Below are 24,384 nucleotides of genomic sequence, written 5' to 3'. Positions count from 1 at the left end.
CAGAGAGAGGGGAGAGGGAGAGACAGACAGGTTAGAGAGGAGCCAGGGAGGAGGGAGAGACAGGTACAGAGAGATGGAGGGTGGAGGAGGGAGAGACAGGTAGAGAGAAATAGAGGGTGGAAGCAGGGAGAGACAGGTACAGAGAGACAGACGGAGGAGGGAGAGACAGGTACAGAGAGATGGAGGGAGAGACAGGTACAGTGAGATGGAGGGAGGGAGGGGGAAGATGGAGAAAGTAAAAAAGAACGAGGGAGAGAGAGAAACAGTAATAGAGAAAGAGAGAGGAGGGATGAGAGAGAAATAGAGGCAGATAGAGAAAGGAATAAAGAAGAGGGAAAGAGTTAGCGAGAGAAAAGGGGTGTCAGAGAAGAAGAGAAAGAGAAAACGAGAGGAGTCCAGATCAACCTGATAAAGTGGTTCATGCTACAAAGTGTTGCAATCTTTGACGGGATCTGGGAGTGACTCCTCTTTGTGGGTCTGGCAGCAGAATATTGTGGAATAAATATTGTCTGACAACATTATTGTGCCATAAGTATCACACATTAGAGTCAGTAAATCTACACTCAAAGAGATTATATTTTAGACACTATATTAAAGCCTGACATTATTTCTGTCACTCTGTGAGCTTTTTAACATCGTGAAGGAGCTCTCCAACCCCAGCTCCAGCTCCAACGACATCCCGCTGTCGCAAGACCTCTGCGACTCCCTTGCCACCTTCTTTCACCGCAAGATTGCAGACATCCACAACAGCTTCAACGCCCAGACCCTCCCTACAACCACCGACACCGCAGACTCACCACCCCCCAGCATCTCCAACCACCTGCTCTCATGGACCCACGTCAACGATGACGACATCATCAAAACCATGAACACCATCCACTCCGGCTCACCAGCCGACCCCTGCCCTCACCACATCTTCTGCAAAGCTAATCGCATCATCGCACCCCAACTATAGAAGATCATCAACAGCTCCTTCAAGACCGCCATCTTCCCAGGTGGCTGGAAGCACGGCAAGATCAACGCCCTACTCAAAAATCCCACAGCGGACCCAAAGGACCTCAAGAACTTCCGGCCCATCTCCCTTCTCCCGTTCCCGGCGAAAGTAATTGAAAAGATCGTCAACAGGCAACTGACCCACTTCCTTGAGGAGAACAACATCCTGGACCCGTCCCAATCCGGAAGCCACAGCAATCAGAGCAACGAGACCGCCCTAATCGCTGCCACAGACGACATCAGGACCCTATTGGACAACGGCGAAACCGTGGGCCTCATCCTCCTGGACCTCTCGGCCGCCTTCGTCAGCGTCTGCCACCACACCCTACGCACACGCCTACACGATGCGGGAATACGCGACAAAGCCCTGGACTGGATCACCTCCTTCCTCACCGACAAAACCCAGAGGGTTCGCCTCCCTCCATTCCGTTCTGAAGCCACCAAGATAATCTGCGGCGTGCCCCAAGGATCATCCCTCAGCCCTACCCTTTTCAACGTCTTCATGGCACTGCTCGCCAACATCGTCCGCTCGCACAACCTCAACATCGTCTCCTACGCCGACGACACTCAGTTGATCCTCTCACTCACCAAGAACCCCGCCACTGCCAAACCAACCTCCATGAAGGAATGAAGGCTTTCGCCCACTGGATGCAGAATAGCCACCTGAAACTTAACTCAGACTAGACAGAGATCCTCATCCTCGGCTCCACCCCCTCCGCATGGGACGACTCTTGGTGGCCAGCCGCCCTGGGAGCTGCACCTACACCTATCAATTACGCACGGAACCTGGGGTTCATCCTGGACTCATCGCTATCAATGACCCAGCAAGTCAACGCCGTCTCCTCCTCCTGCTTTAACACCCTCCGCATGCTCAGCAAGATCTACAGATGGATCCACACCGGAACCAGAAGGACGGTGACCGAGGCCCTCGTCAGCAGCAGACTGGACTACGGCAATGCCCTCTACGCAGGAACCATGGCCAAACTCCAGAAAAGACTCCAACACATACAGAACGCCTCCGCACGCCTCGTCCTTGGCATCCCCCGCCCCGCCCACATCACCGCCCACCTGAAAGACCTGCACTGGCTCCCAGTCAACAAGAAGATCACCTTCAAGCTCCTCACCCACGCTCACAAGGCTCTCCACAATGCCGGACCAGCGTACCTCAACAAACATCTCACCTTCTACACCCCAAACATCCAGCTTCGCTCCGCCGACCTCGCCCTCGCCACCGTCCCACGCATCCACAGGACCTCCACCGGCGGCAGATCCTTCTCCTACCTCGCCGCCAAGGCATGGAACACCCATGTGTCATCCCCCACTCCCTCAAGCGCCTTGAGACCCTCACAGGTGAGTAGCGTGCTCTACAAGTGTTTGATTGATTTATTGTCACTGAATCTGACACACAACCTTCTTTGTGTTTGTGTGTCTTTGCACAGCCGTAGATAGAAGTGCTGTCCATAGTAACACAAGAGCCTCAGCAGTGGGGGAGGTACCACAGACCAGGGGATGAAGGACTGTGAGTGATGTGAGCTTGAACAGTCTAGTACAACACAACATGACATGCTAGGAACATATTTACATGTCCGAGTGTGAGGTGGAACGATGTGAGGCAGGGGCATACCTACCAAGCGCACAGCAGGTGCAGTGGCACTGGGGCACAGGTATGTGAGCCTGAACAGTCCATTACACTACAACATGACATGTTAGGAACATATTTACATGTGAGAGTGTGAGGTGGGAGGGGTCTGAGGCAGGGGCATACCTACCAAGCGCACAGCAGGTGCAGTGGCACTGGGGCCCAGGGCTGTGAGGGATGTGAGCTTGAACAGTCTAGTACAATACAACATGACATGATAGGAACATATTTACATGTGAGAGTGTGAGGTGGAAGGGCGTGAGGCAGGGACTTACCGACCAAGCATGCAGCAGGTGCAGTGGCACTGGGGCCCGGGGCTGTGAGGGATGTGAGCCTGAACAGTCTATTACACTACACCATGACATGTCAGAGTGGGAGGTGTGAGGCAGGGGCGTACCTACCAAGCGTGCAGCAGGTGTAGTGGCACTGGGCCCTGAAGGGCCCTCTGCACTACAATTGTAGCTGCTTGAGAGCTCTTGGCTTCCTTGCTACACCACTGGCATGAGGCAGATATGTCCCTCGAGCTGCACTCGGTAGCAGTAAGAAGCCTGCATTTACCACGACTACCCAAGACTGAATCATCCCAGCATCTTCAACCCCCGCCCTCACTTACAGCATCTACTGTCCCAGAGTGACGCTCACTAACATGGCTGAACCCTAACACACATGTACATGTCATGTACCACAACATGCAGAAACAAGAGGCAAAAGGGTGTTTACCTGGATGGAGGCACAGAGAGGTTTTCAGAAGAGAGCGCGGAGGATTCTGGGAAGACCCTGGACAATCTCCAGCCTCGTCCTGGAGACCAGCAGAGCTCTGCACCCTGGGGCTGTAGAATACTGCTCTCTCCACTGCAGCGGGGGGGGGGGGAACCAGGAGAGAGGGGAGGTGGAGGGGAGAGAGAGAGAGAGAGAGAGAGAGGAGAGAGAGCGAGAGAGAGAGAGGGAGAGAGAGAGGAGGGAGAGGAGAGGAAAGAGAGAGAGGGTGAGGGGAGAGAGAGAGGAGGGAGAGAGAGAGAGAGAGAGGGAGATAGCGAGAGGGAGGAGACAGGGGTGGGAGGAAGAGAGAGTGAGAGGAGGAGAGGGAGAGAGAGAGAGAGAGAGAGGGGGAGAGAGCGAGAGGGAGGAGACAGGGGTGAGAGCAAGAGAGAGTGAGAGGAGGAGAGGGAGAGAGAGAGAGAGAGAGAGAGCGAGGGAGAGGGAGAGAAAACAAAGAGGAGAGATTAAGTGTGGAATGAAGGGGTTAATTTATTTTCTTGTCCAAACTGCAAGGCCCTAATTTACTTCACTGACAATAACCAAGAATTACTTCAGCACCTTCCACCCTCGAGTAGCGCCGTAACAGGGCGTTTGACATGTTTAGCTTCGATGCGCTATTAATAGTGTGTGTCTTTTGTATCCATCACACGATGCTTAATTCTCTATTTCTGAATGTAGCCGCCTTTCTCTGCTTTTAATTAAGATGTGAAACATGTGTTGGTGATGAGCAGAGGAATCTAAGCCAGGCTGCAACAGTCATAGGCTACATTCTCCTTCCGCCCACGTCATTTAGAGATGTGTGGGCCATGAGTCTTCTGTGGATGAATCCTCTGTTGGGTGAGTGGACAGAACATTTACTCTAATGCCATGTGGAGTAGGGGGCATCGGGGTAGGGGCATTAGACCGTCTGCGCTATTGAGTATCGGGCAGTGTAAATACCTTTTTTCCAGTCTCTCACCACCAGGATCAGAAAAAAACAATAATGTCCCCCACACTCTGAGGAAAACCTCCTAAGTTGTGGGGTCCTTAATTTTGGGTTTTCAAATACAAACTCTCAATTTTGAAGCTTCTTTTTGAAATACAAAATAATGTTAAAGGTTTGGTGGGTGGCAGCCCGAACTCGCGGCAGCCGTCCACCAAACCTTGTGACCTTGGACGGAAAGGCTGTGATGCTGGACTGCTGGGCCGGTGGTCATCTTTAAGATTGACAGACAGCTGTCTATCAGGATAGCTCAGTCACCCCAGCCTGTGTTAATACTCTCTTGGGATAGCTCAGTCGCCCCATCCTGTGTTAGTACCTTCTTGGGATAGCTTAGTCGCCCCATCCTGTGTTAGTACTCTAGTGGGATAGCTCAGATGTCCCATCCTGTGTTAATACTCTAGTGCGATAGCTCAGTTGTCCCATCCTGTGTTAATACTCTAGTGGGATAGCTCAGTTGTACCATCCTGTGTTAGTACTCTCTTTGGATAGCTCAGTTGCCCCATCCTGTGTTAGTACTCTCTTTTGATAGCTTAGTTGCCCCATCCTGTGTTAGTAATCTCTATGGATAGCTCAGTCATCTGTGCCTGTGTTAGTACTCTCTTGGGATAGCTCAGTCGCCCCATCCTGTGTTAGTATTCTCTTGCGATAGCTCATTCGCCCCATCCTGTGTTAATACTCTAGTGGGATAGCTCAGTTGTCCCATCCTGTGTTCGTACTCTAGTGGGATAGCTCAGTAGTCCCATCCTGTGTTAGTACTCTGTTGCGATAGCTCAGTCGCCCCATCCTGTGTTAGTACTCTAGTGGGATAGCTCAGTCGCCCCATCCTGTGTTAGTACTCTAGTGGGATAGCTCAGTTGTCCCATCCTGTGTTAGTACTTTCTTGCGATAGCTCAGTCGCCCCATCCTGTGTTAGTACTCTAGTGGGATAGCTCAGTCGCCCCATCCTGTTTTAGTACTCTAGTGGGATAGCTCAGTCGCCCCATCCTGTGTTAGTACTCTAGTGGGATAGCTCAGTTGTCCCATCCTGTGTTAGTACTCTAGTGGGATAGCTCAGTTGTCCCATCCTGTGTTAGTACTCTAGTGGGATAGCTCAGTTGTCCCATCCTGTGTTAGTACTCTAGTGGGATAGCTCAGTTGTACCATCCTGTGTTAGTACTCTCTTTGGATAGCTTAGTTGCCCCATCCTGTGTTAGTACTCTCTTTGGATAGCTTAGTTGCCCCATCCTGTGTTAGTAATCTCTATGGATAGCTCAGTCATCCGTGCCTGTGTTAGTACTCTCTTGGGATAGTTCAGTCGCCCCATCCTGTGTTAGTATTCTCCTGCGATAGCTCATTCGCCCCATCCTGTGTTAAAACTCTAGTGGGATAGCTCAGTTGTCCCATCCTGTGTTAGTACTCTCTTGCGATAGCTCAGTCGCCCCATCCTGTGTTAGTACTCTAGTGGGATAGCTCAGTCACCCCATCCTGTGTTAGTACTCTAGTGGGAGAGCTCAGTTGTCCCATCCTGTGTTAGTACTCTCTTGCGATAGCTCAGTCGCCCCATCCTGTGTTAGTACTCTAGTGGGATAGCTCAGTTGTACCATCCTGTGTTAGTACTCTCTTGCGATAGCTCAGTCGCCCCATCCTGTGTTAGTACTCTAGTGGGATAGCTCAGTCGCCCCATCCTGTGTTAGTACTCTAGTGGGATAGCTCAGTCGCCCCATCCTGTGTTAGTACTCTAGTGGGATAGCTCAGTTGTCCCATCCTGTGTTAGTACTCTAGTGGGATAGCTCAGTCGCCCCATCCTGTGTTAGTACTCTAGTGGGATAGCTCAGTTGCCCCATCCTGTGTTAGTACTCTAGTGGGATAGCTCAGTCGCCCCATCCTGTGTTAGTACTCTAGTGGGATAGCTCAGTTGTCCCATCCTGTGTTAGTACTCTAGTGGGATAGCTCAGTCGCCCCATCCTGTGTTAGTACTCTAGTGGGATAGCTCAGATGTCCCATCCTGTGTTAGTACTCTAGTGGGATAGCTCAGTTGTCCCATCCTGTGTTAGTACTCTAGTGGGATAGCTCAGTTTTCCCATCCTGTGTTAGTACTCTAGTGGGATAGCTCAGTTGTCCCATCCTGTGTTAATACTCTAGTGGGATAGCTCAGTCGCCCCATCCTGTGTTAGTACTCTAGTGGGATAGCTCCGTCGCCCCATCCTGTGTTAGTACTCTAGTGGGATAGCTCAGTTGTCCCATCCTGTGTTAATACTCTAGTGGGATAGCTCAGTTGTCCCATCCTGTGTTAGTACTCTCTTGGGATAGCTCAGTCGCCCCATCCTGTGTTAATACTCTAGTGGGATACTTCTTTGGAGAGAGCGGCTGATCATTTAGGACTCAGTAGCACAAGTGGGGCTTCCCAGCAATGCTTCGGTCCAGTTGTTTTGCAGCTACGTTTGCTGCCCGTTGCAGCCCGGCTGATTCCCGTCTCCACTGCCTCTGTGAATCCATAGTTATGTTCATGTTTCGTCTGTTTCTTCTCCCAGCCGTCCTTGTTAGATGGTTAACTAAAAGCCCTCATCTCGCAGAAGGTCAGGGTTTGTACCAAGGCACCTGAAGAGTGAATTTTCAAAACTACTTTTGGTGCTCATAAGAGCCTTGTCCCTGTGTAGATACTTATGAAAGCCGCCTGCTCTGAGTTTTGTCTTTCACATGATGGAACACTTGCACCTGCTTGGTTAAATAGTAAAACCCAGACATACGTGACCCAACACTAGAAACCTTTTTATTTTGTATGTATGTGGTATCTGTGTTGCATGAACCTAGCCAATAGGCAGTGGAGCACCGCGCAGGGTCAAAGGCACGCGCCCAGTCAACGGCGGATAGAAGCAGCAACTGGTTATTGGATGGTTAATCCATTGTGATGCTGTACTCTGTAGAGAGCTGAGTCTTCAACATTTCCTAAATTGGAGCAGCGTTGGGGCGGTCCTGGTGGATTCAGGGGTGCAGTTCCAGGTCCTGGGTGAATAGATGGAAAAGCCTGCAGGCGTCTTTTTTCTTCCTTACACTCCTTAGTCTTCCGTCTGACAGTGTCCTGACTGCGAGTGTTCGGAGAAATACTACAGATGGTGGGTGTGAGAAATGGGTTCTCTAATTGGCAGTGGTTTGCACCCTGTCCAAGTAGGGACTCTCACTCCGGTCCTGGTAAGTAAGTTACACAGCTAAGATAACCCCTGCTCACCCCCAGGTAGCTTGGGCCAAAGCAGTCAGGCTTGTCTCAGAGGCAATGTGTAAAGTATTTGTGCACACGCACAGAGTAACACAGTGAAAACAAAACACAAAAGTACTCCAAACCAGTTTAGAAAAATAGCCAATATTTATCTTAATAAAACAAGACTAAGACGGCAAAAATCCAACATACACAAGTCAAATTATCACTGTTGCAATATTAAATCAAAGTATAAATCTTAAAAAGCCAAATAACTCCAACCGGGGCTACTTGGTCGCGTTTGACGTCGATAACCCTACGAAGTCAGTCCGACCTGGATGAGCAAGGGACAGTTACAGAGTCGGACGAGCCTCTGTACAGTACCATGGAAGCGTCGGGCAGAGCAAAAACGATGTAAAACACAGAGGTGAGATGTCGCGGGAGCTTGTGCTACGTCAGTTCCTTATTGCTATGCAGGGGAGGTGATGCCCCGGTTGCAGGTGGGGTGCCAGTTCCTTACTGCTATGCAAGGGAGGTGATGCAGTGGTTGCAGGTGGGGTGTCAGTTCCTTACTGCTATGCAAGGGAGTTGATGCAGCGGTTGCAGGTGGGGCGTCAGTTCCTTATTGCTATGCAGGGGAGGTGATGCAGTGGTTGCAGGTGGGGCGTCAGTTCCTTATTGCTATGCAGGGGAGGTGATGCGGCGGTTGCAGGTGGGGCATCAGTTCCTTACTGCTATGCAGGGGAGGTGATGCGGCGGTTGCAGGTGGGGCGTCAGTTACTTACTGCTATGCAAGGGAGTTGATGCAGCGGTTGCAGGTGGGGTGTCAGTTCCTTACTGCTATGCAGGGGAGGTGATGCGGCAGTTGCAGGTGGGGCGTCAGTTCCTTACTGCTATGCAGGGGAGGTGATGCAGCGATTTCAGGTGGGGCGTCAGTTCCTTATTGCTATGCAGGGGAGGTGATGCGGCGGTTGCAGGTGGGGCGTCAGTTCCTTATTGCTATGCAGGGGAGGTTATGCAGCGGTTGCAGGTGGGGCGTCAGTTCCTTATTGCTATGCAGGGGAGGTGATGCGGCGGTTGCAGGTGGGGCGTCAGTTCCTTACTGCTATGCAAGGGAGTTGATGCGGCGGTTGCAGGTGGGGCGTCAGTTCCTTGCTGCTATGCAGGGGAGGGGATGTGGCAGTTGCAGGTGGGGCATCAGTTCCTTACTGCTATGCAGGGGAGGTGATGCGGCGGTTGCAGGTGGGGCATCAGTTCCTTATTGCTATGCAGGGGAGGTGATGCGGCGGTTGCAGGTGGGGCGTCAGTTCCTTATTGCTATGCAGGGGAGGTGATGCGGCGGTTGCAGTTGGGGCCGTCAGTTCCTTATTGCTATGCAGGGGAGGTGATGCGGCGGTTGCAGGCGGGGCGTCAGTTCTTTATTGCTATGCAAGGGAGTTGATGCGGCGGTTGCAGGTGGGGCGTCAGTTCCTTATTGCTATGCAGGGGAGGTGATGCGGCGGTTGCAGGTGGGGCGTCAGTTCCTTATTGCTATGCAGGGGAGGTGATGCGGCGGTTGCAGGTGGGGCGTCAGTTCCTTATTGCTATGCAGGGGAGGTGATGCAGTGGTTGCAGGTGGGGCATCAGTTCCTTATTGCTATGCAGGGGAGGTGATGCGGTGGTTGCAGGTGGGGCGTCAGTTCCTTATTGCTATGCAGGGGAGGTGATGCGGCGGTTGCAGGTGGGGCGTCAGTTCCTTATTGCTATGCAGGGGAGGTGATGCGGCGGTTGCAGGCGGGGCGTCAGTTCCTTATTGCTATGCAAGGGAGTTGATACGGCAGTTGCAGGTGGGGCGTCAGTTCCTTATTGCTATGCAGGGGAGGTGATGCGGCGGTTGCAGGTGGGGCATCAGTTCCTTATTGCTATGCAGGGGAGGTGATGCGGCGGTTGCAGGTGGGGCGTCAGTTCCTTATTGCTATGCAGGGGAGGTGATGCGGCGGTTGCAGTTGGGGCCGTCAGTTCCTTATTGCTATGCAGGGGAGGTGATGCGGCGGTTGCAGGCGGGGCGTCAGTTCTTTATTGCTATGCAAGGGAGTTGATGCGGCGGTTGCAGGTGGGGCGTCAGTTCCTTATTGCTATGCAGGGGAGGTGATGCGGCGGTTGCAGGTGGGGCGTCAGTTCCTTATTGCTATGCAGGGGAGGTGATGCGGCGGTTGCAGGTGGGGCGTCAGTTCCTTATTGCTATGCAGGGGAGGTGATGCAGTGGTTGCAGGTGGGGCATCAGTTCCTTATTGCTATGCAGGGGAGGTGATGCGGTGGTTGCAGGTGGGGCGTCAGTTCCTTATTGCTATGCAGGGGAGGTGATGCGGCGGTTGCAGGTGGGGCGTCAGTTCCTTATTGCTATGCAGGGGAGGTGATGCGGCGGTTGCAGGCGGGGCGTCAGTTCCTTATTGCTATGCAAGGGAGTTGATACGGCAGTTGCAGGTGGGGCGTCAGTTCCTTATTGCTATGCAGGGGAGGTGATGCGGCGGTTGCAGGTGGGGCGTCAGTTCCTTATTGCTATGCAGGGGAGGTGATGCGGCGGTTGCAGGTGGAGCATCAGTGCCTTACTGCTATGCAAGGGAGGTGATGCGGCGGTTGCAGGTGGGGCGTCAGTTCCTTATTGCTATGCAGGGGAGGTGATGCAGTGGTTGCAGGTGGGGCATCAGTTCCTTATTGCTATGCAGGGGAGGTGATGCGGTGGTTGCAGGTGGGGCGTCAGTTCCTTATTGCTATGCAGGGGAGGTGATGCGGCGGTTGCAGGTGGGGCGTCAGTTCCTTATTGCTATGCAGGGGAGGTGATGCGGCGGTTGCAGGCGGGGCGTCAGTTCCTTATTGCTATGCAAGGGAGTTGATACGGCAGTTGCAGGTGGGGCGTCAGTTCCTTATTGCTATGCAGGGGAGGTGATGCGGCGGTTGCAGGTGGGGTGTCAGTTCCTTATTGCTATGCAGGGGAGGTGATGCGGTGGTTGCAGGTGGGGCGTCAGTTCCTTATTGCTATGCAGGGGAGGTGATGCAGCGGTTGCAGGTGGGGCGTCAGTTCCTTATTGCTATGCAGGGAAGGTGATGCGGCGGTTGCAGGTGGGGCATCAGTTCCTTATTGCTATGCAGGGGAGGTGATGCGGCGGTTGCAGGTGGGGCGTCAGTTCTTTATTGCTATACAGGGGAGGCGATGCGGCGGTTGCAGGTGGGGTGTCAGTTCCTTATTGCTATGCAGGGGAGGTGATGTGGCGGTTGCAGGTGGAGCGTCAGTGCCTTACTGCTATGCAAGGGAGGTGATGCAGCGGTTGCAGGTGGGCCGTCAGTTCCTTCTTGCTATGCAGGGGAGGTGATGTGGCGGTTGCAGGTGGGGCGTCAGTTCCTTACTGCTATGCAAGGGAGGTGATACAGTGATTACAGGTGCGGTACCCCAGTTTCTTACTGTGGTGCAGCATCGATGAGGTGCTGGAGGTCAAGCTGCATCAAGTCGACTTCATGGTGTCGCTCTTAAAGTGCGGACATCGACAGGGCTGTAGGGCTGTTGTTGATGAGGTCGAGGCTGCGGCGTAATTCGGGGCTGCGATGCATTGTGCTCTACACGAGTGGTACCCTCGGCTCCGGTGCAGCCAGTGGACTCAATGACGGAGTCGAAGTTGATAGATTGCTGTTGTCGGTGATTTTCCAGATTTGTTTATGAAGAAAATAAAATATTTCATCATTTGTGTATTTGGTTGATCACTGGTTGTGCCTGTATTTTTGTGGATTGTTTTACATTTCAAATCATCCAAATTGCTTGGGCCGGTGTCCCTGGCATCCAGCTAGGACTCAGTGTGGGTCCCTAGATTCCAAGAATGGTTCAGTGGGGGTCCCCACTCTCCCTAATTATTAAATGGACGTCCACAGAAGTCATACCTTTAGGAACCACTGGTGTTGGCAATTCAGATACTCTTGGACTGCAGTTTGTCCTTCTGTCATTTGTACAGATGTATCATCCATCCTCCAAAGACTTTGTCAGACATGTTGTATGACTGAGATCCTACTTGGAGGGTGAAGTGGTGGGAATAAAAAGTCACACATGACTCATGACCTCAGTCACTCAACAGCAGGGCTATCCCTCACTTCACCGGTTTATAACCTCACGAGAGATAACCCCCTGACGAAGAAGGCCCGAAATGCATTGGAGCTAAGTAAACACACGTTTGGTGTTTCAGAAGCAATTTATTATGGAATAACAAACAAGAGAAATATACTTCATGAATTAATGAAAGTACCACAATCCCTGTTGTGAAATAAAATTGACATGTTGGAACAACCTTAGTTGAATTTGGAGTAAAACTTTTTCCTTTTTGGACTTAAGGCAGTGCACTCCTGAGGGACATCTACCAATCTGGCAAGTGCAACAGTGCTACACCTCAAGAGAGCCCCATGCAGACCTCCATACAGACCCCATGCTGAGACTCGCAGGAGCCTTGGGCGGGCTTTTGTGGGCTCTGCCTGCGCTTCATGTTCAGCACATGTGCCATGTGTGTTGGCATCACGGGAGCCCCTGATGGCTTTGTGTAATCCACATGTCAGCCTCATATTATGATGTATGCAATGCCCACTGTGCGCTCTTGCTTGATTCTCACATTTTCAGAACTTCCCCCTGACTTCTGTTCATCTAAGGGCAGCCTGTGAGTCCACTGGAGGTTTCCTCATAACTTATCCCTCAAATATCAGCTATAAATATACCTCTACCCTTCAGCTCACTTCGTCTCACACACCTCATGTCACAGAGACAGTGTCTGTCTCTCACTTTACTTCTGCTGCATAATGCCCTTTTTAGGCCTCTGCCTCCAGCAGTGTTGCTGGATACGCCCCAGAGAGACACTAGCAAGAATGTGTACTTAGTCCTGCCCAGGGCTTAATTTGAGCCCGTGATTTTTGGTGCTCAGCACTGGCACTTAATTGTCCATACTGGCACTTATGACAGGCCGCCACATGGTGGCATTGTTTGCTTAATTCAGAGATGAGAACAAAAGTTATTTACTAATTCAACATACAATATAAATGATTAATACCTGCCGCCCAAGCCATTCTTATAGCTTAGGGGGCCTGGAACAGTCTGGACGGTTAGACTTGTAGGACTGTGCTGGTTAGTAGCCGTGTACGGTCACTCGCTGCTCTTGCAGAGGCAATGGGTGGAGCAAGCTGCAGTGGCCTTATAACGAGGGCCCTATCACTGCCCCTGCCCCTGCGTGTGCCCTCATGACCCCAGATCAACCCATCTCCACAGGTGCTCAGATCTCTCAGAGATTCACTGCACAAAGCACCATCATCTTCAAACCTCGGAGTGCGAGCTCAGATCTTCACGCAAATCCGCCTATTGAGGGTCAGGCGTGGGGGCGCTCTGGAACTGAAGCCAGCGTGGACCACTGCCCCTTCCGCCCTCTACCCCAGTGGGGACCTCTGCCCCTTCCGCCCTCTGCCCCAGTGGGGACCACTGCCCCTTCCGCCCTCTGCCCCAGTGGGCACCACTGCCCCTTCCGCCCTCTGCCCCAGTGGGGACCACTGCCCCTTCCGCCCTCTGCCCCAGTGGGCACCACTGCCCCTTCCGCCCTCTGCCCCAGTGGGCACCACTGCCCCTTCCGCCCTCTGCCCCAGTGGGCTGACCATTGCCGCTTCCGCCCTCTGCCCCAGTGGGCTGACCACTGCCCCTTCCGCCCTCTGCCCCAGTGGGCTGACCATTGCCCCTTCCGCCCTCTGCCCCAGTGGGGACCACTGCCCCTTCCGCCCTCTGCCCCAGTGGGGACCACTGCCCCTTCCGCCCTCTGCCCCAGTGGGTACCACTGCCCCTTCCGCCCTCTGCCCCAGTGGGGACCACTGCCCCTTCTGCCCTCTGCCCCAGTGGGGACCACTGCCCCTTCCGCCCTCTGCCCCAGTGGGGACCACTGCCCCTTCCGCCCTCTGGCCCAGTGGGCTGACCATTGCCCCTTCCGCCCTCTGCCCCAGTTGGCTGACCACTGCCCCTTATGCCCTCTGCCCCAGTGGGCTGACCACTGCCCCTTCCGCCCTCTGCCCCAGTGGGCTGACCACTGCCCCTTCCGCCCTCTGTCCCAGTGGGCTGACCATTGCCCCTTCTGCCCTCTGCCCCAGTGGGCTGACCACTGCCCCTTCCGCCCTCTGCCCCAGTGGGCTGACCACTGCCCCTTCCGCCCTCTGCCCCAGTGGGCTGACCACTGCCCCTTCCGCCCTCTGCCCCAGTGGGCTGACCACTGCCCCTTCCGCCCTCTGCCCCAGTGGACTGACTACTGCCCCTTCCGCCCTCTGCCCCAGTGGGCTGACCACTGCCCCTTCTGCCCTCTGCCCCAGTGGGCTGACCACTGCCCCTTCTGCCCTCTGCCCCAGTGGGCTTACCATTGCTCCTTGGTGCCAGAGAACACTTGCTGCTAAGGCTGTTATTTCATGACATGTTGAGGCAGCTCAGCATCATTTTAGGGTAATTGTGCTGAACATTCTCTGCACTGTCACAATTTTCTCAATGTTTTCTTGCGGTTGGTGAACCTCAGACATCCTTGCAGAGGGCTTATTTGACACTCAACAAATGTTTTGATCTATTTCATAAGTGCCACTTCTGAGCCTTTGGCTGGCTAGTGAATTTAGGTAATCAAGTATGTTCTAAGATAAATTATTTGTCCCCAGGCTCTGCTCAATGTGGGAGATCTTATTTCAGTCAGTCAGAGTCAGCACCGGTATTCACAGCACTTTCACATCTCATCGGCCACAGCTCTTCACAGCAAACCTCTCTGACACATCAGTGACCTGGGCGCCCCCTTCAGGAGGGTTCTGCAACTTTTAGCGCTCAAAACCCTTAGTAATAATCATCATCGGCCTCACTGACCACGGCGCTCCCTTCAGGATCCTTCCACAGCTCTTCACAGCAAACCTCTCTGACTCATCATCATCATCATCACTGACCACGGCGCCCCCTTCAGGAGCCTTCCACAGCTCTTCACAGCAAACCTCTATGACTCATCATCATCATCATCACTGACCACGGCGCCCCCTTCAGGAGCCTTCCACAGCTCTTCACAGCAAACCTCTCTGACTCATCATCATCATCATCACTAACCACAGCGCCCCCTTCAGGAGCCTCCACAGCTCTTCACAGCAAACCTCTCTGACTCATCATCATCATCATCACTGACCACAGCGCCCCCTTCAGGAGCCTTCCACAGCTCTTCACAGCAAACCTCTCTGACTCATCATCATCATCATCACTGACCACAGCGCCCCCTTCAGGAGCCTTCCACAGCTCTTCACAGCAAACCTCTCTGACTCATCATCATCGTCACTGACCACGGCGCCCCCTTCAGGAGCCTTCCACAACTCCTCACAGCAAACCTCTCTGACTCATCATCATCATCATCATGACTGACCACGGCGCCCCCTTCAGGAGCCTCCACAGCTCTTCACAGCAAACCTCTCTGACACATCATCATCATCACTGACCACGGCGCCCCCTTCAGGAGCCTTCCACAACTCCTCACAGCAAACCTCTCTGACTCATCATCATCATCATCATGACTGACCACGGCGCCCCCTTCAGGAGCCTCCACAGCTCTTCACAGCAAACCTCTCTGACTCATCATCATCATCATCACTGACCACGGCGCCCCCTCCAGGAGCCTTCCACAGCTCTTCACAGCAAACCTCTCTGACTCATCATCATCATCATCATCATCACTGACCACAGCGCCTCCTTCAGGAGCCTCCACAACACTTCACAGCATACCTCTCTGACTCATCATCATCATCACTGACCACGGCGCCCCCTTCAGGAGCCTCCACAGCTCTTCACTGCAAACCTCTCTGACACATCATCATCATCATCATCACTGACCACGGCGCCCCCTTCAGGAGCCTTCCACAGCTCTTCACAGCAAACCTCTCTGACACATCATCATCATCATCACTGACCACGGCGCCCCCTTCAGGAGCCTTCCACAGCTCTTCACAGCAAACCTCTCTGACTCATCATCATCATCACTGACCACGGCGCCCCCTTCAGGAGCCTCCACAGCTCTTCACAGCAAACCTCTCTGACACATCATCATCATCATCACTGACCACGGCGCCCCCTTCAGGAGCCTTCCACAGCTCTTCACAGCAAACCTCTCTGACTCATCATCATCATCACTGACCACAGCGCCCCCATCAGGAGCCTTCCACAGCTCTTCACAGCAAACCTCTCTGCCTCATCACCACTGACCACGGCGCCCCCATCAGGAGCCTTCCACAGCTCTTCACAGCAAACCTCTCTGACTCATCATCATCATCATCACTGACCACGGCGCCCCCTTCAGGAGCCTCCACAACTCTTCACAGCAAAACTCTCTGACTCATCATCATCATCATCATCGTCACTGACCACGGCGCCCCCTTCAGGAGCCTTCCACAGCTCTTCACAGCAAACCTCTCTGACACATCATCATCATCATCACTGACCACAGCGCCCCCTTCAGGAGCCTTCCACAGCTCTTCACAGCAAACCACTCTGACACATCATCATCATCATCACTGACCACGGCGCCCCCTTCAGGGGCCTCCACAGCTCTTCACAGCAAACCACTCTGACACATCATCATCATCATCACTGACCACGGCGCCCCCTTCAGGAGCCTTCCACAGCTCTTCACAGCAAACCTCTCTGACACATCATCATCACTGACCACGGCGCCCCCTTCAGGAGCCTTCCACAGCTCTTCACAGCAAACCTTTCTGACTCATCATCATCATCTTCACTGACCACGGCGCCCCCTTCAGGGGCCTTCCACAGCTCTTCACAGCAAACCTCTCTGGCTCATCATCATCATCATCACTGACCACGGCGCCCCCTTCAGGAGCCTCCACAGCTCTTTCCAGCAAACCTCTCTGACTCATCATCACTGACCACGGCGCCCCCTTCAGGAGCCTCCACAGCTCTTCACAGCAAACCTCTCTGACACATCATCATCATCATCATCACTGACCACGGCGCCCCCTTCAGGAGCCTTCCACTGCTCTTCATAGTAAACCTCTCTGGCTCATCATCATCATCACTGACCTCGGCGCCCCCTACAGGAGCATTCTGCAACTCTCAACACTCAGAATACTTAATAATAATCATCATCATCCTCGTCATCCTCATCATCATCACCACCACCATCTTCATTATCACCATCTTCATCATCATCAACATCATCTCCATCATCATCATCATAGTCCATCACTAACTCGCAGCCCTCGGAACACTTCATAATAATCATAATAATAATAATAACAATAATACCCATCATCATAATCACCATCATTATCATCTCCATCATCCTCATCATCATCATTCTCCATCACTAACTCGCAGCGCTCAGAGCACTTAATTATCATCAGCTTCAGCATCATCACCATCTCCATCTTCATCATCCAGGAGAATGTACATATTAAACTATGTTTAAGACAAATCTTTGAGTCAGACATTACTGCTGAGGCCGACGGCCACCTCCTAACTGTAATTCTGTGGTTACAATGTAGAATCAGGAGCCTCTATTTCTTTTCATCTGTAGTTTATCTAATCATGCCTGAAGCAGAGAGTCCATTTCACGTGCCACGGGGGGGGGGGGGGTCTTAGGGTGTCTGAAAGTCAACTCCACACTTCTTACCCAGACGGTAGAGCACGATGTTTATGAATGTGTTGACGGCAATCATCACTCCCAGGGTTATCGCCTGCCTCCTTAGACGAGGGATCTCCCGGCCACCTGGAGAGGAAATCACAGAATCCTGCGTTTAACTTTACATGTGGAAGTGGATCACCTGCCTGTAGCTGGAGTACGTCATAGGAGGACTTGTAATGCCCTCTGTTTTTGTGTGTCAAGTCATTTAATGAATATCAGTGTGTTCTACAACTGGTCACTGATTCTCAGTGTGCGCCAAAACTGGACACTGAGCCTTGATGTGTGCCAAGACTGGTCACTGAATCTTGGTGTGTGCAAAGACTGGTCACTGAGTCTTTGTGTGTGCCAAGATTGGTCACTGAGTCTCAGTGTGTGCCAAGATTGGTCACTGAGTCTCTTTGTGTCAAGACTGGTCACTGAGTCTCACTGTGTGCCAAGACTGGTCACTGAGTCTCAATGTATGCCAAGACTGGTCACTGAGTCTCAGTGTGTGTCAAGACTGATCACTGAGTCTCGATGTGTGCCAATACTGGTCACTGGTCATGGTCTGTGTCAAGAATGGTCACTGAGTCTCAGTGTGTGCCAAGACTGATCACTGACCCTCAGTGTGCGCCATGATGGTAACTGGCTCTACTTATTTGCCAAGATCGACCAGTGGCTATCAGTGTGTTCCAAGATTAAACAATGAATCTGAGTGTGCACCAAGACTGATCAGTGTGTACTGGCTCCAGTCAAGAATCTGTGAGGAAAGGAGAGTGGCCCTTAGTGTGTTTGCCAAGGCTGTACGTAAGTCTCAGTTTGATGCAAGACATCTCAGGGACTCTGTGTGGATGCAGAGACTGGCTAGTGACCCTCGGTGCGTGACACATCTGGACTGAAACTTACTGCATGTACCAGGTCTGTATTAAGCCACACTGCACAAGCCTTATCCAGCTGCCACCTACTGCGTATTTAAGGGTGGACTGTGACTCACTCGTATCTTCCTGTTTTTTGTCCCTCCGTCTCATCCGGAAGATCTCACGGTTCTTTTCCATTGACGCCCTCAAAACCATAGTCTTGGCTCTTGTCATCTCCCGCATTGACTATGGAAATGGCCTGTCTGTAGGCATTCCTGCTTCTCAATCTCGCCGACTTCAGGCCATTCAAAACCAAGCTGCTCGCCTCATTCTTTCCCTTCCTAAATCTTCTCACATCACTCCTGCACTCAAATCCCTTCACTGGCTCCCCGTCCACTTTCGCTCATTTTTTAAACTGGCCTGTTTAGCCTTTCAGGCTCATTCCCGTTCTGCTCCTCTTTTCATCACCTCTCTCATCTCTTCTTATGCCCCTTGTCGTACCCTTCGTTCTTCTTCCCTGTCTCTCCTGTACATTCCCCGCTTCCGCAAATCCAGAACCGGGGGCACTCGCTTTTCGGTTTTGGCCCCCCAGCTCTGGAACAGTCTTCCTCTCTCTATTCGCTCTATTCCCATTTATTCCCACTTTCGCAAAGCTTTAAAAACCCTCCTCTTCTCTCAGGCTTTTTCTCCCTAACTCTTCGGATTGATTTATGTGAGTCTTGATCAGGTTTTAGCGCCAGGAAGCCGCTTGGCCACAGTGCGCTCTATTAAATACCTTCTTCATTCATTCATTCTTCATGTACCATTTGTTGACGGTTGCTCATTGTGCCTGCAATAGCTGAACTGTGTCTGTCAGTGTGTGTAAAATGTTACCACGGACACTCAGTTAATGTCAAGGCTGACCAGCGAGATTTGTTTTTTTTTAAAGCTGGACAATCTGTGCTGGTGTGCATGTCTGGGCACCAATGCTGAGTTAAGCCTCTTAGTGTGTGCCAATGCTGGCCATCGCCTCTCAGTGTGTGGCAATGCTGGCCATCGCCTCTCAGTGTGTGCCAATGCTGGCCATCGCCTCTCAGTTTATGCCAGTGTTCACCATGACCTCTCAGTGTGTGTCAGTGCTGACCGTAGCCTCTCAGTGTGTGTCAGTGCTGGCCGTAGCCTCTCAGTGTGTGTCAGTGCTGACCATAGCCTCATAGTGTGTGTCAGTGCTGACCATAGCCTCTAGGTGAGTGTCAGTGCTGACCATAGCCTCTCAGTGCGCGTCAGTGCTGACCATAGCCTCTCAGTGTATGTCAGTGCTGACCATAGCCTCTCAGTGGGTTTCAGTGATGACCATAGCCTCTCAGTGTGCATCAGTACTGACCATAGCCTCTCAGAGTGTGTCATTGTCCACCATTGCTTCTCAGTTTATGTCAGTGCAGACCATTTCCTCTCAGTGAGTGCAAATGCTGACCATTGATTTTGTCAGTGTGCCCCAAGAATGAGTTGCTGTCTCATTGTGTGTCACGAGTAGTCACTGACTGTCAGTGGACGTGTATTAAAATATGAAATAATAAAAATATTGACCTGCACTGTTAGAAAAGGTAGACGGACCGGGAGGGTCGGCCGGGGTCAGGGGGAGAGGTCTCCGGGGAGAGCCGTCTCCAGCGATCGTACAGACAAGTAACTTCCCCCCCACAGACAAATACCACACACGGATAAGGTTCAGTGATCTTTATAGGCACTTATTTAAGGTACGGTAAAATGGTACAAGGAGGTCTGGACTCAGGGGTCCCCTCGATTAGAGTCTCGTAAGGTAGGGAAGGGGGTAGCGGGACAGTCTATTTACCAATCAGGTAATTCGGATGAGATGGTGATGAGCTCACAATCCTCGAGCTTTGTGGTTAGGTGGTATGGGCCGCGGCAGCGCCAGCAGGTGCCGGTGCGGATGGTCGATACCACGGGCCGCGGCAGCGCCAGCAGGTCCCGGTGAGGATGGTCGTTACAACGGGCCGCGGCAGCGCCAGCAGGTCCCAGGAAGATGAAGGTTGCAGAGGGCCGCGGCAGCGCCAGCAGGTCCCGGTGAGGGTGGTCGGTACAACGGGCCGCGGCAGCGCCAGCAGGTCCCAGGAAGATGAAGGTTGCAGAAGGCCGCGGCAGCGCCAGCAGGCAGGACGATGGTTCACAAGAGCGGGCTACGGCAGCGCCAGTAGACCGTCAGGGTTGAGTTCACTCGGTGTCTCTCGACTCCAGGATACAACTGCCTTCCTGCTCCGGAGCTGCCTCAGTTATAGGGCTGGTGCCCTTTGATGTCCGGACCCTCGCACTTGGAGGTCGGAGGGTCCGGGATGAAGGTGTCCAGACACCCAGCAGGGGGTGGAGCCAGTGCCTGGGGGAGCTGGGAGCGATCGGCACCTGGCGGGGGAGAGCCCTTGACACTTCGGTCTCCCATTGACCTGCCAAGTGGTCCGCTCACCTCCTGGGTGGATAGTGGTGCCGGGATGTCGGGGCCGGCCAGGCCCGGGGTTAGGGTCGAGGGGAGGCCAGGCGGCCGCGTGGTACAGGGTCCAAGATGGCGGCTTGACCCGGCCGGGAAAGCCGGTGGGGCTGGACCCCGTGATGAGTAGGGGTCCGAGGGCAGAGGGTCCGTCGGGGGACAAGGTACAGGTGCTGGTCGCGGGGTTATGCCAGGTGGCCCGGAGTCCTGGCCTTGTCGAGCGGGGAGGGCGCGAGCCGTCTGTGAGGCCTGTCCAACATGCACAAAATGTCAACTACCAACATACAGGGTAAACATACACAGGGAATTATATATTTACTACTCTAACCCTACATCTACTTACCTTGACAATAATTTTCTAAACATTATTGTGGGGTTTATATATGTGCAGATTAATATTACAAAAAGCTATTTGTTTTAGTACCATGTCAATATCAGTCAGTGCCATGACAAGTCAGTGACTCTCAGTGTGTACAAGGACAGGCCAGTTAATCCCTCTGTGTGTCACAGTGACTCAGTAACAGTCAGTGGGTGCCAGCTCAGGAAAGTGAGAGTGACTCGCTCTGTGTGCCAAAGCTGGGACCATGCCACTGTCACATGGTGCCAAGAGAAGTTAATAACAGTCAGGCCTAGACTTATTAATACTTGACACCATCATAAAGTGACTCAAAGTGGTGCAAAGTGATACATTGGTATCTACTTTCCATTGAAAAAGGTATTTTGGGTTGGAAAGATGCCCTCTTTGCTCTGTTTTGTGTCACTTTGCACCAAGGGTGTGTTCTTGGGGTGTTACGTGGATGGTTCGGCACAAAACCTCATCATTTTCTACAAATTGTCCAATTTACTAAGATAAAAGACTCACAATTGATGGACGGAACGCAGAACAAATCAACACATTCACCCCCAGTCAACAGATCTGGGTTAAATCCATCATTCTTTTGCTCACCATGTCACCCCAGTTTAGACCGGGCCTTATGCAAATCAGTCTTGACCCTGTGCCTCATGGGAACAGTCCAGCCCGAACTGCCAAGCCAGATATTCCCTGGACTGGAAACAAGCATACTAGGACCGGTTTCGGGTTTTCACCCCTCTTCAGCCAGGATAGCTTGATTCCAGTGGCACAGTGAGCCCAGGACCCACGTCTGGGCATACCTGGCGCACTTAGGGCAAGAAAGCAAAAGACACACAATTGATGGACGCAATGCAGAACAAATCAAAACATTTACCCCCAGTCAAGAGATGTGGGTTAAATCCATCATTCTTTAGCTCACCATTTCACTCCAGTTTAGACCTGGCCATATGCAAATCAGTCTTGACCCTGTGCAGCCAGGTCCTCCCTGGACCAGAATCAAGCATCCTAGGACCGGTTTCGGGGTTTCACCCGTCTTCAGCCAGGATAGCTTGACTCCAGTGGCACAGTGTGCCCAGGACCCACGTCTGGGCATTCCTGCACACTTAGGGTCAAGCCAGGTCCTCCCTGCTCTCCCTGCTACTGGAATCAAGCTATCCTGGCTGACGAGGGCTGAAAGCCCTGAAACCGGTCCGAGGATGCTTGGTTCCAGTCCAGGGAGGACCTGGCTTGGCAGTTCGGGCTGGACTGTTCCCATGAGGCACAGGGTCAACACTGATTTGCATATGGCTGTGTTCAAACTGGAATGGTATGGTAAGCAAAAAAGATGATGGATTTAGGCCCAGATCTCTGTACTGGGGTGAATGTTTGACATTCTGCATTCTGTCCATCAACTGTTGTTTTTGCATTTGTCACCCCGAGTGGGACGGGTATGCCCAGACGTGGGTCCCTTGGTCTCCCTGCCACTGGAATCAAGCTATCCTGGTTGAAGAGGGGTGAAACCCTGAAGCTGGTCCTAGGATGCTTGTTTCCAGTCCAGGGAGGACCTGGCTTGGCAGTTTGTGCTGGACTGTTCCCATGAGGCACAGCGTCAACACTGATTTGCATATGGCTGGGTTCAAACTGGAATGGCACGGTGAGCAAAAAAAACGATGGCTTTACGCCCAGATCTCTGTACTTGGGTGAATTTATGACATTGTTATGCATTCTGTCCATCAACTGTTGTTTTTGCATTTGTCACCCCGAGAGGGACGGGTATGCTCAGGCGTGAGACCTGTGCTCTCCATGCCACTGGAATCAAGCTAACATGGCTGAAAAGGGGTGAAACCCCGAAACCGGTCCTAGGATGCATGGTTCTAGTCCAGGGAGGACCTGACCTGGCAGTTTGTGCTGGACTGTTCCCATGAGGCACAGCGTCAACACTGATCTGCATATGGCTGGGTCTAAACTGGAAGGGCATGGTGAGCAAAAAAACGATGGATTTAGGCCCAGATCTCTGTACTGGGGTGAATGTATGACATTGTTCTGCATTCTGTCCATCAACTATTGTTTTTGCATTTGTCACCCCGAATGGGACGGGTATGCTAAAACGTGAGTCCCGTGCTCTCCATGCCACTGGAATAAAGCTATCCTGGCTGAAGAGGGGTGAAACCCCGAAACCGGTACTTGGATGCTTGGTTCCATTCCAGGGAGGACCTGGCTTGGCAGTTCGGGCTGGACTGTTCCCATGAGGCACAGGGTCAAGACTGATTTGCATATGGCTGGGTTCAAACTGGAATGGCATGGTGAGCAAAAAAACGATGTATTTAGGCCCAGATCTCTGTACTGGGGTGAATGTTTGACATTCTTCTGAATTCTGTCCATCAACTGTTGTTTTTGCATTCGACTTACTAAGATAGCCAGACAAGGATTTGCGTCAAAAGCTAACATCTCCTCGAAGCAGGCGTCAAGAAGAGAATTTTTTTTATTTCCCCATAACACCTATAGATTGCATGTGTGTGGGGGGCTCAGCACACGTCCTAATGATTGGGATCCTTCTGAGTTTAAGTATGGGACCTCACGCTGGAAGTGTATGCTTCCAGTGCAAATCCTATGCCATGCAGCACATACTCACGTCTGCACCATAGTGCAAATCTGTGCACCGTGCAAGGCAGCGTAACCAGAGCAGGATACAACAGCAGCAGCAGGTCAGTTGTCACAGATACAGCTTTGCACAGTTTTTTTTCTTGTCACCTTTGCAGCACAGCAGCAAATTTGACTGCTGCGTTGAGTGTGCTGCGATTAGGTGTGATTCCATCAGTTGCCCTGCACAGACCGTGCACTGACTATAATTAATTTACTCTGGACAGACTGCATCAGGCACATTACTAGATAAGAGAAGGTTGTCTGCAGCGCCCCTATTCAGGCTGTATAACACTAACTATTGATTATAGATGACATTTAATCCCCTCTGTCCTAGGAGACTGCATCAGAATTACCTGTATATGAGGTCTGATTCCTTCTCGGAGCCCTCCTCGATGCCATCGGAGCCTTCACTGATGATCAGGATACTCAGAGGAGCAGGAAACAGTGAGAGGTACTCGGGTATGAGTCGTCTCTTGAGCCGCTAGGGAGGGATCTATATAACAGATACTGAGACAGGAAACTCCACTTAGAAAGTGCTGATGGCAGCATTCTGAAATCTGTGTGTGAGGGGAGGTGAATGATGAGGGAGCAGATTTACGTGTCACTGTGCACCATATTTGTGTATGTAAGGTGTGTGTTTGTGTGTGACTTTTGCTGGGTTTGTGTGTCCTCTCGGTCACTTGTGTTCTTTATTCGAGGTTGGTTGTGTAATGAATGGTTGGGTTCATATGAGAGTCCAGCCCAAAGTCTCCATGAATTTCCCAAGGTCTTCTTGGTTCACGTATTCTTGCTGTCTCCTGTGATCACCATTACTGGTGGCTCCCTCCAGGAGGCATTTATTGAACCCTTGCTTAAGTTGTGTGTATC

General features: G+C 52.2%; 1 protein-coding gene across 1 annotated transcript in view; it reads right to left on the bottom strand.

Annotated features, from left to right (window-relative positions):
- Positions 1–23,977, bottom strand: part of LOC146813517 (zinc-binding protein A33-like) — a 190,950-nt gene extending 166,973 nt beyond the window's left edge. The window contains exons 1-3 of the mRNA XM_085615437.1: positions 23,871–23,977; positions 17,220–17,315; positions 3,353–3,484 (exon numbers count right to left, since the gene is read on the bottom strand). Of these exons, the coding sequence (XP_085471563.1) occupies positions 3,353–3,484; positions 17,220–17,315; positions 23,871–23,916 (274 nt within the window). The 5' untranslated portion in view covers positions 23,917–23,977. The remainder of the gene's footprint in view (positions 1–3,352; positions 3,485–17,219; positions 17,316–23,870) is intronic.
- Positions 23,978–24,384: the final 407 nt, after the last annotated feature.

Source organism: Triturus cristatus, chromosome 7 (assembly GCF_964204655.1).
Source record: "Triturus cristatus chromosome 7, aTriCri1.1, whole genome shotgun sequence".
Classification (NCBI taxonomy): domain Eukaryota; kingdom Metazoa; phylum Chordata; class Amphibia; order Caudata; family Salamandridae; genus Triturus; species Triturus cristatus.
This window is presented reverse-complemented; position numbering and strand designations above follow the sequence as displayed.